The sequence below is a fragment of the Cimex lectularius genome, unplaced genomic scaffold (genome assembly GCF_000648675.2).
Source record: "Cimex lectularius strain Harlan isolate CLEC.00 unplaced genomic scaffold, Clec_2.1 scaffold13, whole genome shotgun sequence".
NCBI classification, from domain to species: Eukaryota; Metazoa; Arthropoda; class Insecta; order Hemiptera; family Cimicidae; genus Cimex; species Cimex lectularius.
The window spans coordinates 931,975-946,499 of record NW_019392649.1 but is presented as its reverse complement, the minus strand read 5'-3'; the positions used below and the strand labels follow the sequence as shown (position 1 = coordinate 946,499).

The 14,525-nt window shown below is 34.4% G+C and overlaps 2 protein-coding genes and 1 long non-coding RNA gene across 5 annotated transcripts in view; 2 read left to right on the top strand and 1 right to left on the bottom strand.

The window, feature by feature from the left end:
• Positions 1-9,776, top strand: part of LOC106664513 — a 33,374-nt gene extending 23,598 nt beyond the window's left edge. The window contains exons 3-4 of the long non-coding RNA XR_001340196.2: positions 1,395-1,556; positions 9,345-9,776. This is a non-coding gene — a long non-coding RNA (uncharacterized LOC106664513). The remainder of the gene's footprint in view (positions 1-1,394; positions 1,557-9,344) is intronic.
• On the bottom strand, positions 1,585-11,024 carry LOC106664512 (protein takeout-like). Of its 3 annotated transcripts, XM_014390292.2 has the most exons (7): positions 7,197-7,850; positions 6,887-7,129; positions 6,725-6,814; positions 2,457-2,604; positions 2,166-2,293; positions 1,950-2,099; positions 1,589-1,889 (listed from the first exon to the last, which is right to left on the bottom strand). In XM_014390292.2, the coding sequence occupies exons 2-7, from the start codon at positions 6,936-6,938 to the stop codon at positions 1,726-1,728; spliced, it is 732 nt and encodes a 243-aa protein (XP_014245778.1). In that variant the 5' UTR covers positions 6,939-7,129; positions 7,197-7,850; the 3' UTR covers positions 1,589-1,725. The 3 variants fall into 3 exon arrangements, with proteins under 3 accessions (XP_024086338.1, XP_014245778.1, XP_014245777.1); XM_014390291.2 differs by having other exon boundaries at positions 6,887-7,850; XM_024230570.1 differs by lacking the exons at positions 6,725-6,814; positions 6,887-7,129; positions 7,197-7,850 and adding an exon at positions 10,703-11,024 and having other exon boundaries at positions 1,585-1,889.
• LOC106664668 (NADH-ubiquinone oxidoreductase subunit 8) lies at positions 9,948-12,720 on the top strand. Its single transcript, XM_014390602.2, has 5 exons — positions 9,948-10,099; positions 10,174-10,323; positions 11,923-12,095; positions 12,151-12,279; positions 12,519-12,720. The coding sequence occupies exons 1-5, from the start codon at positions 10,060-10,062 to the stop codon at positions 12,648-12,650; spliced, it is 624 nt and encodes a 207-aa protein (XP_014246088.1). The 5' UTR covers positions 9,948-10,059; the 3' UTR covers positions 12,651-12,720.
• The last annotated feature ends 1,805 nt before the right edge of the window (positions 12,721-14,525 follow it).

The window sequence follows — 14,525 nt, the reverse complement described above, 5'->3', positions numbered from 1 at the left end:
AGGTTGCGCACATACACACACACACATAGGACATTAATCACATCACACACATCAATAGGAAATTAAAATTATAGATAAGTGGGTCCAGCAATATGAGTGATTTCAACTACTGAAATATAAAGTGTTTTCTTTCTCTGCTTGTACGTCAAAAAATAAATAGTTTCTTAGGAAAACAACAGCACGCGATGAAAAATAGATCATGTATTACGATAGATGTTGATTAGATTCAGCCGCATGGCATGCTACAAAACGACCGGGCCATCCATTTTTCTTTTCTACCGAGAGTATTAATCAACTCAACGACGTACTGTCATACGATCACCTAATACATCAAACTCTGATCAAAAAACAGCTTGATGAACAGTAAAGGTTGGAACCTCCTGATTGGTCCTGGGAGACTACCTGTTGTTTGGACGTAAAAAACTCAACTGGGGTCCTGGATAAGCTTAATGAACTTTATCAGCTGGAACGTCAGGCGTTTTATGTTTCTCTGCTCGCATGTCAAAAAAATCTAGACTCGAACAACTTATGCCGAAAAATTTATTGTGTGTCAATCTAGTTGTTAGATGACTATCAGCTTGGTCGTTGCCAAAACACCAGGTCAAACATTTCTCCTTCCCACCGATAGAGAAACAATCAACTTAACGACGTACTACCGAAGGATTGACCAAGTATATCAAAATTTGATCAAAAGCAGCGTGGAGAACTTACCTGTCCCGAGAAACTATCCGCTATTTTGAGCTAAAATGGGACACGTCCTGGGTCCTCCATGGCTAAACAAAGTTCAGCAGCTGGGACATCATGAGTTTTGTTTTATTACATAAAAATTACTCATTTCTTGAACTCATAGCAACTAAAGACCAAAAATTGAGCATATATCAATTGACGCCGATCAGATCAGTGGTTAGATGTCTGTCTGTCTGGTCTTTGTCAAAATTCCAGGTCATACCGGGAAACAATTCACCCAAGAACTGATTAGGGATGGTAACTCAAGTGCTACCAAGGAATTGACCAAATATATTAAAATTTGATGAATCAAAAGCGTAGTGGACTGTTGAACATTGGAATCATGTTACATGGTACCGCCGGAACAGAACAGTCTTCGAATTCATAAAAAATTATTTCCCTGATCTGCGTTATATAGACTATCTGCTTTTTGAAGATAAAATACTGGATAATTGTCAATGAATTAATGAACTTCAGGAGCTGAAACTTGAAAAAAAAACAGGTCATTTGTTGGGTGTCCAATAACAAAGACGAAAAATTATGAACGACAACATACGCTGATTAGGTTAATGTCGATCAGTCGTCTAGTTTTATGCCAAAACTAATTATTAATCATTGGCTACACGATGATCTGTAGCTGAGGTGATCAATTTTGCTTTTCTGCTTAGGGAGGAAACAATCAACACAATGAAGTACTGCCAAGAAATTGAGAGAAGGCATCACAATTCATCAAAAAGAGCTGCTGGCACTGGTGAACAGGAAAGGTGGTAATCCTGCTGAATTACAACGTCTTCATGTCTCAAGTGATGAAATATGTGAAATACCTTCAGGTAATAGAAAAACTACTTTCTAGTTAATTAAAAAATTTAATTTTGTAAGTATCAAAGAAAAATACTTTACTAGATGTAACATGTAACATGAAGAAAAAGTGAATTCACAAGAAACAGTCACAGAGGATTTATTTATACAGGATATATATAAACGTGTAATGCGATCTTTTTAGTATAGCTTTTTCTCCGGTATGAACTCTCTTACTGGAACCCTGGAAAAAATGCTGTTGCAGACGTCAACGATAGGAATTGCAGACGTCTCAGATACTAACGGAGCCACCGTGACCAGTATGAACTTCCAGTTTTTGTTGATCAGTGCGATCGTCCTCTCGCCTGAAATGTAAAATCTAAACTATTTCAAAATTTTAACTTTTTTTTCAACGCGATCCTTACTGAGGACTTTATTGCCGTTGAACAAGCCAGTCATATGGACCGAAACGTTTTCAGCGTCAGGGTGAAACATTGCTCGCTTCACCCTGATGTACTCGTGTCCCGATTTTCTGTATTTTTCGAAAAGCATTTTTATTTCAGCTTTGAAGCCCTCTTCAAAATAAAAATACAATAAAGTATTATACATTTATATGCAACGTAACCGTTCTGTTGTCTTACCAAAAACAACCGAGTATTCCCCTTGTCCTGATAAAGGGAAAAATATCAAAGTTCCATTAATCAAATAGTTTCCTTTTATCTTTATACGAGGCGAGCTCATTTGGATTTCCATTTTTTCCCAATCCGTCCTAAAAAAATTAATTATGTAGGTTTGTGTGATTTTTAAGAAAAGTTATTGTCAAGGATATAAGCTGGGTCAAACAGTTTATTTGAGTTTTCCTCCTAAAAGTGACGAGTTTTCCGAATAGGCAAATTTAAATTACCATGATAGATGTATGATTATATACTTACCAGACTGAATGGATGGTTGAGTTTCTTAATCCAGTTGTTTCAGAGTCAGAAGCGACAGCATACAAAGCCACTGGCTTGTGTTTTTGACTGTACTCCAATTTTGTGTATGGCCAAGGGTCAAGCGGTGGCACACCCAAAGATTTACTGCCTGTACAGAAATTATTATAAAATAAAACCTTCACTCCATAAACCCGGCTAAAAGTGATCTGAAATAATTAATTATTTTGCAATTTTGATGGAATAATTCTGCACCCTTGAGGCAAAACTGGATAAGTCAAAAAACCCAAATTTTCATGATTGCGATTTTAAAGTTAAAGTAGAATTATTAATTAATATTATTCAGGGCCTAAAAATAGGAAGTGGTTTCGACGTAATCAATTATGCACAGTCTGTCAAGCCTAAAGACATACTGGAATATGAAACATTTGGCCAAAATTCAACTTATCCAGTTTCATCTTAAGGGTGCAGAATCAATAAAAAACAACGAAAACCTCATTTTTCATTGCTCAATCCCAATACTTAACAGAGGTGATTGATTCTTGTGCAATATAAAGAACGAACAAATCATGAACTACTATCTGAGGGGGCAAAGAAGAAAAATAGAACAAGTCGTAAATAAAATTGTCACGGAAGCTGGATAATCGTGGAGAAGGAAGACTCAAGAAAAAGGACTGGTGGCGACACAAAGGGGAGGCCTTCGCTCAATAAAGCTTTCTGGGTCAATAACAACTCCTGGCACATATGATAAGGAAAACAAACCCAATTTATAATAGATATATAACTTTAATAGACTGAATTTGCACACCAATCAAAAGCACGTTCAACCGACTGTAAGGTCAGATATAATTCGAAGAATTAAAATCCCGAAAGTGTGAAAATAAGTTCTCTCTAAATTAAAAAAAAAAAAGACAAAACAAAGCAAGTAGTTTGCCACAAAACGGTCATAAATAATCTTGGAATAAAGATTTTTTGAAAGAACATGATCTTTTAACTAATTAAATTGGACGAAAAAAATTAAAACTATTTGGTCGATGGTCGCAACGCTCAAGGGCGTTGGCACGGTACTCGTCAGTGTAAGGTAAAGGTCCCGGGTTCGAATACGAACACGACATACTTACAAATTTTTTATTTTTTTCAAAAACGTCGACACCTTGAGGGTTGATACGACCTCTGCTGTTGTGAACCCTCGAATAACACATGTGAGTATAAATATTTTGATTAAACTAAAATTCATTTTTATATCAAACATAATCATTTACATTTTTTTTGGTATATTTTTTTACACAGATTTCATAATTGACACATGTTTGTAATTTACCCAGACTTGAAGCTGACCCGAATAAAGGTCGAAACGTAGGCAATTAAATAAAAAATGCGCATTTCTAAAATACATCTATTATGTTGATCTGATCGCTTCTCTCTACCTTAACCACTTATTATAGTTAATTTCTTGAGGAATTGATCTATCGGGTTGGTAATTATGTGTGACTACAATTAGTTCTTCTCATAAGACGTAGGGTGAAAGATGAGAATTGAATTGAATATATTATATGTAAAAGCTCGCAAAATTAGGCCTCATGAACCTCAAGAGAGAAACAGAGAGAGAGAGAGAGAGAGAGAGAGAGAGAGAGAGAGAGAGAGAGAGAGAGTAAAAATAGAGAAGGAGAGAGGGTAAGTTAGGAGATAAAAGAGAAAGAGAGGTACTGTGAGAGAATGAGTGAGAGACACGAAGGTAAAAGTGAGAAAAAAAGAGAAAGTAAGTTTTGAAGGAAAAGATAAAGAGAGGTTCAGTTAGTGTGAGAGAGAGTGAGAGAGAATGAGTGAGAGAGACAGAAAAGAGAGAGAAAAAAAGTTTGAACAAAGAAAGAGGGGGTGAGAGAGTGAGAGAGTAGGAAAAGTTAGAAAAAAAGAGAGAGGGGAGAGAGAGAGAGAGAGAGAGAGAGAGAGAGAGAGAGAGAGAGAGAGAGGAAATTGGATTTTATTAAATTTATTTTAATTTGATCATTTGATATTAGATTTATTTTAATAAAATAAAAAAATTATTTAGAGATCACAACAAACTTTGAAAAACCAGCTACATTTTTAACGGACTTTAAAGTTGACCTCTATTGAATAAAGTTCTCGCATGCATTGTGTGAGTTTGGTGGAAAATCAATGGCAGTCTCCTACCAACTAAACGACAACAAACCAGAGATTATGGCCAAAAAAGAGAATATTATTTTTTTAACGCTTCTCACACACGGCAGTATAAAAACCTGCCGAAAGAAAAAATATATATATATCATACTATCAATTTATAAATAGTTTTGGGTTTTCCACCTGTAGAAAATCTTAGGTTGGAATTATCGTTAGCCGTTTAGGTCGGAGGCAGTTTTAATATGGAAAAACAAATACAAATTAAAACAGGGAAAATATTTTCTCTTTTGTAATAACATTTACTACCGGTTTTTATTGGTCCTAGCTTAAATTATCATTATCGTGATATTTATCAATAGCAAATGGACGACGTCAATGATAATTATCATAGTCGACGAACAATTAGCCGTCAAATGTATTGTAAAATTATTTGCGTTTCAGAGCGGTTAATGAATTTGATTTACAGATTCAGCATATTGCTTCATACAATAGTTTTGAAAATAGCGCAATGCAATACTTACATCACTTTTTGACTCACACAATGTTTTAAAATTTTACAGTCTATATAATATAATATAATATGTCTTGGATGTTTTGTATCTACTACTACATACTATTAATCGAAATGGAGCCACTTTCCATCTTTATAATTTGCACTTTTTCTTTATTACAATGTATTCCTCTCAATCAATATATTTCCACGTATTGTTTACTTCCTTAGCCTAAAGTTTCTTTAATTTAGTCTAGTTTGTTATGTTCTACGGTCAGTGTTTTGTCAATGTGTTCTCAGCATTGGTCACTTCGGAAAATCATTTAAATTAGGATGCCAGGCCATATTGAAACAAAAACTACTTCATGATTTTTTTTAATAATGCGTAACAATATTCAATTTTACAGTTGATCTATTTCCGTTTTTCATTATTTTTACTGTTTTATATATATGTACAAGTTGAATGTTAATATGGAAAAATGCATGTCAACTTTTAACAATTTCATTCTTTCCTCTTGATAATTCGAACATCTCGATAATTCGAATTATTTTTCTGGTCCCTTGGGTTTCGAATTATCAAAAGTGGACCGTACATACAAAAAATGAATGAGAGAAAGAGAGAGAGAGAGAGAGAGAGAGAGAGAGAGAGAGAGAGAGAACAGAGATAAAACAAAAACAGACATAAAGNGAGGGAGAGGGAGAGGGAGAGGGAGAGGGAGAGAGAGAGAGAGAGAGAGAGAGAGAGAGAGTGAGTGAGAATGGAGTGAAAGGAGAGGGTGAGATAGATAGACCAATATAGATAGAATGATTTATATACAACTAATTATTCTTTTCTATATGTGTAAGATATTGGTTGAGATGAAAAAGTTAGTCGCGAGCGGGATTCGAACTGACAACCTTCGGCTCAATACGCCACTGCTCTAACCACTTGAGCCATTGTGACTATTGTCACTATTGTTCATCTCAACCAAGACCTTACATAAAAAAAGAATACTTAATTGAAATAATTAACATGGTAACAACAATTAGACCACTAAACATAAATGGAGATATATTCTTATATTTCGACCTCAACAGTTTAACTTATGATTTTTCCTTCTTGAAGGTGGGATAATAGGTCATGACCTATTATCCCACCTTCAAGAAGGAAAAATCATAAGTTACAGATATATTGATAGATAGGTAGGTAGGTATATAGATAGATGGATAGATAGATAGTGATAAAGGCTAGAGAGGTTGAGGGATCGGGAGAGATGAATGAAAGAGAGAGAGAGAGAGAGAGAGAGAGAGAGAGAGAATAAAATAATCGAAAGACAAACTGACAGATAAATAGAAAAAAATGTTTTGCCGGCCTGTCTTATTTCATCACACAATGAATGGATGTATGTTTCAAGAATACAGCCACATTATAATAAATATTGCCACTATTAATGTCAACTATATAAACCTGTAATTTGGTTGTTTACGCTATCTTTCTCCTGTGTTCGTCCGTCATAGGGGGTTCGTCATTTTTAGTGATGGTTTTATCTTGTGCGTTTAAATTTCTATCTAAGAACGAAGAAACTACATGTTTATCACTCCGCAGACCTCAAGAAGAAATCACTACAATCAATCAAAAATATAAAATATGTGTGTTACATACCGTTCGCTAAGTCTTTGATTGCGAGTTGCATCGCGTTTTTCAAGCACTCGTTCATTCCTGCCCCATGCAAGCATTTCGGCCAGTGGACGGCTTCGGAAATCACAGCGTTTTTAATGACAGAACCCATCATCGGCGATTAAATTCATATTCACTCATACTTACGCAATTTCACTGAAATGACAGAACAGGAGAACAACAGGACCAGCAATAGCATCTCGACACGAGTGGAAGTTGTTTGAGAGAATTTTATATATCAGGGAAATTCCAGCACGTCTAATCAACCTAATTTCAACAATCTCTTTCAGGCCATTAGCCGTGTTGTTTTGCAGTTTCGGCTTTCAATTTTTCCAATTTTTTTCTGATACGACTACTAGTCTTTTCCAGGTCCAATTCTATATTGCATAACTATGTAACCACATAAACGTTTATGTAAGGAATGACTTAACCTTATTATTCAGACTTACAGACTTACCATGTATACAATAACTTACAGGCAGACAGGAAGTAAAATGAAAAGTCATTTAGGGACAAAGGCGGAAAATCAAACAAAGCAATTCACTCCAGGCGGTGTTTGAAGGAAAAAACATGAGCATTAATTGCAAAAGTATTCAAAAGGCCCTCTCTTTTGATCTATCGGAGAGTCACAAAACATCTGCTTGACTGTCCAAAACCTGTGGACTTGGTTGCATGAACTTAAATTCCAATTTAAAGCACTTCACCTTTGCTATTGTACCGCTTTTTTTAAAGTATAATCGAACCTACGTCTTCTCGCGGCTTGCCAATCACCTATCACTCCGGTAGCTTGATGTTCAGGGTCGAATCTCTACCATTGAGGTTGGAATCCATCCCTCTCAAAGTCATTTCACCCCATCCCTTGCAGTTTTAACCTAAACACACTCACTTTTTCACTCATTTTTAAATACATTATTTCTTATTTACACTTACTGTAAGATGAAGGAATAATCGATATTCCTCATCATCCTTCACACTTATAAACATTACAAGTACACTAACTAATCGAATAGAAGGTCGATGGGGTACTTGATTCCGCCATCGACGCTCTGTACTACACACACATTCACGTTTATAAACACATTCTCACAAAACAGTTAACAAAGAATACATCTACGACCAAATTTATATTATATATATATATATCACGATCTGTTGATCTGAATCCTTTTTATGAGAAACAGAGCCCCAGAGGTCTTGATCGAACCTGAATACAGCCGATCAGGTGCCTTTTTATAATAAAATTTAATTAAAGTTTAAAAACAATTTATTAAAACACAAGAAAGTAATAATTAAAACCAATAAATTTCCTTTTAAATTTTAAACAAACAATTAAAACTTTTTATAACTTTAAATAAACAGTAATTTCCTACAAAGCGTCTGCCAGACCATTTAGAACAAGGGTGGATATGTACTCACTATTTCCAGTCAATTCGCAGTGGACCGAAGCACTCTATTTTAGGGAATACAACACTTTTGAGGATCGCACACTTCTCTTGTCACTTTGAAATCAATTCAAATGTGACATACACAACACTAAGATTACCTGCAATAAAAAACCTATATACCCTTGTTTCCTCCAAAAATTGAAATAGGAGCTTTTAATCATATTTTTAATCGTTTTTTTGCGACAGAGAGCCCTGGTAGTTAAGTTCGGAGGTACCAGCCTAGCCGCCTCATCAGACTTTTCGTTACCCCTGAAATTAAGACGTTATCTGTGAGACTTATGTTTGGCAGATCTGATGAATATTTGCCGAGTTTTAGTTGTCCTGGCCAATCAAACACCCATGTCATATAATCCAACATACATCACGACATGAAACTAAATTGTTGCTCATGTTAAAAAGTGGATTAATGAACTAACAGCACATTAAACTCGACCAGCCTCACTAAATAGAAAAAGTGCGAAATAATCAGTAAATAACAAGAAAATGAAAGGTGCACGGATTTCGTACTGGCAGCTAAAAAGGTGCTAGCTAAATGCACATGCTTTCAGCTCCAAATTAGTCTTGGATTCGAAAATTGCCAAATGGATCTAGGAAACACGTTTACCTTATGATGATTCTAGAACTTGAAGAACGAAACGGCTAACAAAAGAAGAGGATGCTCTCTCATGCGAGGTCGTCAACGTCAAAATGATCAGGGTCATCAAATGTTCGAGGTCGTGGCAGTTTATAATTTAGAGCAATAAACTTATTCTTATTCATTTTGTATTTTTATTCGTTTATTAAAATTGGCCTTATTTTTACAGACAATAAAGTAAAAGTCAGAGTTATTAATATTTTGCGTATTGATTGTACGTAATTGATGTAATTAAACACGCGAAAACTCATCAATGGTAGTAGTGTCGTTTGGCAGATATTTCTTACAGGACCATAAACGAGGCAATATGTTATAGATCACAGATAGTGCAGATTTCATTGAGCTTTGTTATGTATATTCGGTTGTAATTGTAGTATTTAGGGTCAGAATTTTGTGTAATGTGCCAATACCAAATTACAGTATTATTTTTTGATATTTCCTCATGTGGACTGCGGAGTGATGGACCTACAATTTGGTAGTTAGTTATTATCTTGGTCTGCTTAACCCTGCTAATTTTGCCTGTCAGACGAGTTTCGGCATTTCGCCTTCTTCAGTGTTGAGTCTGAGTATTTGTACGGAGTCTCCAAGGTGTCCGGACACAAACCCTCCACCAACCACGACCTCGAACATCTGATGACCCTGATCATTTTGACGTTGACGACCTCGAAACCGAAACTTCACTCCACACAAATCACCCATACTCAAGCGAGATGAGAGGTATCATATTAATCAACTGTGAGGTATTGTTGATTTCAAAAGGTCCGTGATAAAATAATTCAGAATTGCTATTATACACAGGATCCAAACACGAGAGAAATGGCCTTTTTTGGCTGCTGAAGTTGACCATTGAACTAGAACAAAAATAAAAGGAAGTGATCCAGGAAAGAGTTGGTATTTTCTATGGGAAATCTAAATTTATTTTTCTTGATTTTTGAAATGTATTTTGTATTATTCATTCTGGTTGGTACAATAAAAATGTATAATAGGCACTAAAAAATAAAATAAAAATAACAAGACTTTAGATAAAAAGAATAATTAATTGAAAAAATAACAAGGTTGTAGTTCACCATTTTGATGTTGTCGTCATAAATGCCGCTTGAGGCTGTCTAGAAGTAGGTAAGACGGGAAGGTAAATTTCGAACCTTATATAGGCAGCTGTAAAATTTTGGTATTTTTCTTAATCGAGGCTTTACCTGAAGGGTGAAGGCCTTTACAGCTCAGTTTTAAAAGTAAAACTCAAAATGATGGCGACAGTGAAACTTTTCAAACTAACAAAATCAGGTTTGTGTGTTGTCCAGTAGCACCCCGTGATCTGATTCTTTTTTGAACAGTTTTTCTTAATCTTTTTTTTAAAGTTTCGCCTTTGCCCAGGCCGAGTCTCCTGGCAAGTTCGTCAATCGTCAGAAACAAATACATTTACGTGAACGACGAAGAGAAATCAATGGCTTGGAAGGACATTAGCGACAGGGCGGCTGCTTCAATGTTCATGACTGAAATTATGAGGGGTTTGTATTTATTTTTTACTCCTTAAACTCTTTTAAAATTTAACTCTTCAAACTCACTTTACTGATCTCGATTTTATATAACTAGCTTTACAACCTACAGAACGAACCAACAAGACGGTACTACCCACAATGGAACCGCCATACTTATTCACACCTATCTTTCTCATTTCTTATTCCTGTACAACGCAGCTCCTTGCCTTCAACCTACCAAACCCACTTGATTTCATCATATGTTCCAACATACCCCATTAAACACTGAAACCCTATACTTCTGCCATGTAATCCGAGGAATTACTTTCTTTCGGAATATCTAAGCGAGTCATCGATTTTTATTTTTTTGGAGAGATGTAACACCTAAAATATCTGTTGAAACCTTTACCTTGAAAAGAGCCAGGATTGAATCCTATATGGCTATGGAGTAAGATGGACCAATATTTTTGCATATTTGGTTCTTTTTGTTCCATTTCTTTTTGCTCACAGTGAAAGTGCTCAGCACAATATGTTGTATTCCAAAAATAAATAAATAAAAATTATTCCAAATATAATAATAGTGATAATATTTGAATATTTATTCTGTTTCTGGTGTATTTTGTTCAGTTTTGTCTTATTGGTAAAAAAACAAAATTGTTTTTTATGGGCTTAGTTGCTAAAGGCATGTACTCACGATTTTTAAATTTTGAAAGTTGAAAGCGACTTAGTTAATTTTTGTTCACATGTTTCAATAAAAATTGATCAACTTTTGACTTACAAACCATTGAACATTTTTTCTTGTATGTCAATTTTATTCTACAATTTTTGAAATGAAAATTCGTGTCACAGGAAGAATTTGAACCCATGAACTTTGGATAGATACTCTGATGCTCCATCACTTGACCTACCGTACCTTTAATCCTATATGCTTTATTATACTAATAGTAAAAATAACACAAAAAATTATCAAAAAATAAAAGATTTAATTACATCAAATGTAGTTTTAACTACTTTAATTTTGTTCTTCAAATCAGCAATAGATGTCCTGTGTTTTCCATTTCTTTTATGATAGAACTCAATGTTTTCCTCTCACATCTTGATTTTTATATTCATCAAGTTTCATCATCATTAGGTCAAAAGAGTTATAAATCATAAATATCAGCAATATTTGTCAGACTAATTTTGCAATAGCGTATCCACCAATAATAATTAATATTTTTGACAATAGAACTATATAAAAATATAATTATATTTATAGGTTGGTGAGTCCAAAGGTAGAAATTCTTATAAATTGTACTAATTTTAGCATCTCACATCGAGTTTACTTGAGGTTGATTGTTTTTCTTATTAACTATTATTTGCAGGTACCGCAGTAGCCAAGTGGTCAGCATGATAAACTGTCGGCTGAAGACCCTTCGGCCGTGGGTTTGATTCCCATCATTGCCCCTGCTGGCCCTTTTTTTTATAATATAACATTCCTTGGCTAATGTTCAAAGTTCATAAAGTCATTTAAAAGAATAATAATGCTTCTATTATTATATAATTATATTTTTACTTAAATTAAGGTTGTTTCTTATTTTAGTACAAATCCTAATAGGTAAAAGATTGGATTTTTTTTGCTCCTTTTAGGTCTCATGGTAGCTTTGGGCCACGTGTTTAAAGAACCGGCAACTATTAACTACCCATTCGAGAAAGGTCCGCTGAGTCCAAGATTCCGAGGAGAGCATGCATTGAGGAGGTACCCATCTGGAGAAGAAAGGTGTATCGCTTGCAAGCTGTGTGAAGCCATTTGTCCAGCACAGGTCTTTTTACCTCACTAATTTACAAAAAAATTTGTTACTGTTTATGATGTTTCAGGCTATTACTATTGAGGCGGAAGAGAGGGAAGATGGCAGCAGAAGGACAACTCGCTATGACATCGACATGACAAAGTGCATTTACTGTGGTTTTTGCCAAGAGGCATGTCCAGTTGATGCTATTGTTGAGGTAAATACAACCTATCTGTTACCCAAATGTAAATATTACATATTACAAAAAAAAAAAAAAAAAAAGAATATGTGCTAAAGTGGGTGTTACCAGCTACTTAAACACATTGACAGACTCTAGGCTCACTCATATAATTTTTTTACTAGTATGAAGACCATTGTTTGGATCTGAGGCACTATTTTCTATTCATCAGGATTTTTATTTATTTGATTTTTTAATTTAAATTCTTTCTATTTCAGGGTCCAAATTTTGAATATTCAACGGAAACTCACGAAGAATTGCTATATAATAAAGAGAAACTTCTTAACAATGGCGACAAATGGGAATCTGAGATAGCTACCAACATCCATGCAGATCACCTTTACCGATAATTAGCCTGTTTTAATTTGTAGATATGTAATTAAAATTTGGGGATTGGATTCATCCCTTTGAAAATTAAAACTATTACGTTTATTTTAAATGATATTAAATAATAATAAAAGTAAATGAGGATAATGAGGGCAATTTATTTATTTTATTTTGGGAAATTTCTGCTCGTCGTTTATGATTTACCTTTGAGTCTCAAAAAATAGTCAATGTTAACAATGTTTTTCAGCGTAACATAAATCTGAAGTTAGAAAACCCTGTTTATCCCTTAAAAATCTTATAACTGTCAAAACTTTTCTCAGATGCAATTAAGTGGCTAAGTTTCTTGACTGCACCCTCACCCTTAAAATCAATTGTCCGAACTATCGTGTTTTCAAAGTTGTGGTCTTTAAATCTTCCTGTTGTCGTTTTTGTAAATAATGCAGCACTTTGGGCTGAATGGATTTGAATGCATGAGGTATCGTCTGATGCAGAATTTCAAGTAGACGGGCCTGAGAGAATGGGAAAGGCTGAAGACCCCAGTTCATTTCTTGCTAACTTTTTAATAAAGCCAATGATACCTGCTATTAATGTGTCAACTGCTGTTTTTGAAATGTGGTTTAACGTTTAAGTTTAACATCAAAAACAGTTAAAATTATGTTTAGATGTAAAGACATGACGCTGACTTTTTTATCTCAACTAAGACCTTACATAAAAAGAATAATTAATTGAAAGAAATAACTTGGTCAATTAGACCACTAAAACATAAATGGTTTAGATGTAATGCTGAGAACCAAAAGCAACTATACTGTACTTGCAACAGGTTGAATTTTATTGACGGTATTTTTTTGTTCATAACTTGGCAAGAAAAATTAAATATTAGAAGTATCGACTACTTTTTCACTTGCGAACACTCTGGATCAAGGCACGGTCTTGAAGAAGAAGAAAGCAAATTTAGTTGCTAATGCCAAGCTTGCGATCTATTTTAAGGTCATCATCAGGGCAAAATGACAATCCTTGGCAATGTTGGGACTGAATCGGTTTCAAAGAAATTAAAAAAAAAAAATTAAATATGTCAATCTGTTGAGTTTTTTAAGGTTGTTTTGCTCTGATGACCTTCAAATAGGTCTAAAGCTTGCATTAGAAATAAATTTGTTTTCTTCTTCTTCAAGATCAACCTTGATCCAGAGTGTTCGAAAGAAAAATTAACACTGTCTTAAATATTTTAATGCTAAATCATGAAATTCTCTTTTCCTTCCTTGTGTATCATAAACTCAACTTTGAAAATATGTTACAATTAATTAAGGTTTTCATTTGAGATAAAAAGTCAATGGCACGAGCGGGACATTTGAAAAATGGCAAAAAGGAGGGAAAATTCAAAAGGTGTGGTTGAGATGGGAGATTGGTGTCCCAGTGGATCGAGGTCACGATAGCTCAAGTGGTAAAGCAGCGGCGTATCAAGTCGAAGATCGAGGGTTCGAATCCCGTCGTGCCATTGACTTTTTTATCTCAACTGAAAACCTTAATTAATTGTAAGATATTAATTGGTCAAGCGGACCACGAAACTAGTGAATTTGAAAATATGTTGTGTTTATGGAAATGATGATCAATAGCGATTTTCTTCTTTTAAAAAATATAATAATAACTTTAAAAAATAATAATTGGTCAGTTTTGTTTATTGATAGTATAATTTTAGTTGTTTAATTATCATGTTAATGATAATGTCAAATCGCTTTTGACATTTCTAAAGCATGTCTCCAAGCGATCCGTATTACCTTAATTACAAAGGTTGAAAATAAATAAACAACTAATTTCATGTTATTTTAACGATTTTTTCCGGAAATTTAAAACATTTATTTACGGCATTTATCCCTAATTGGTTCAGAATGAAAGTATGAAAT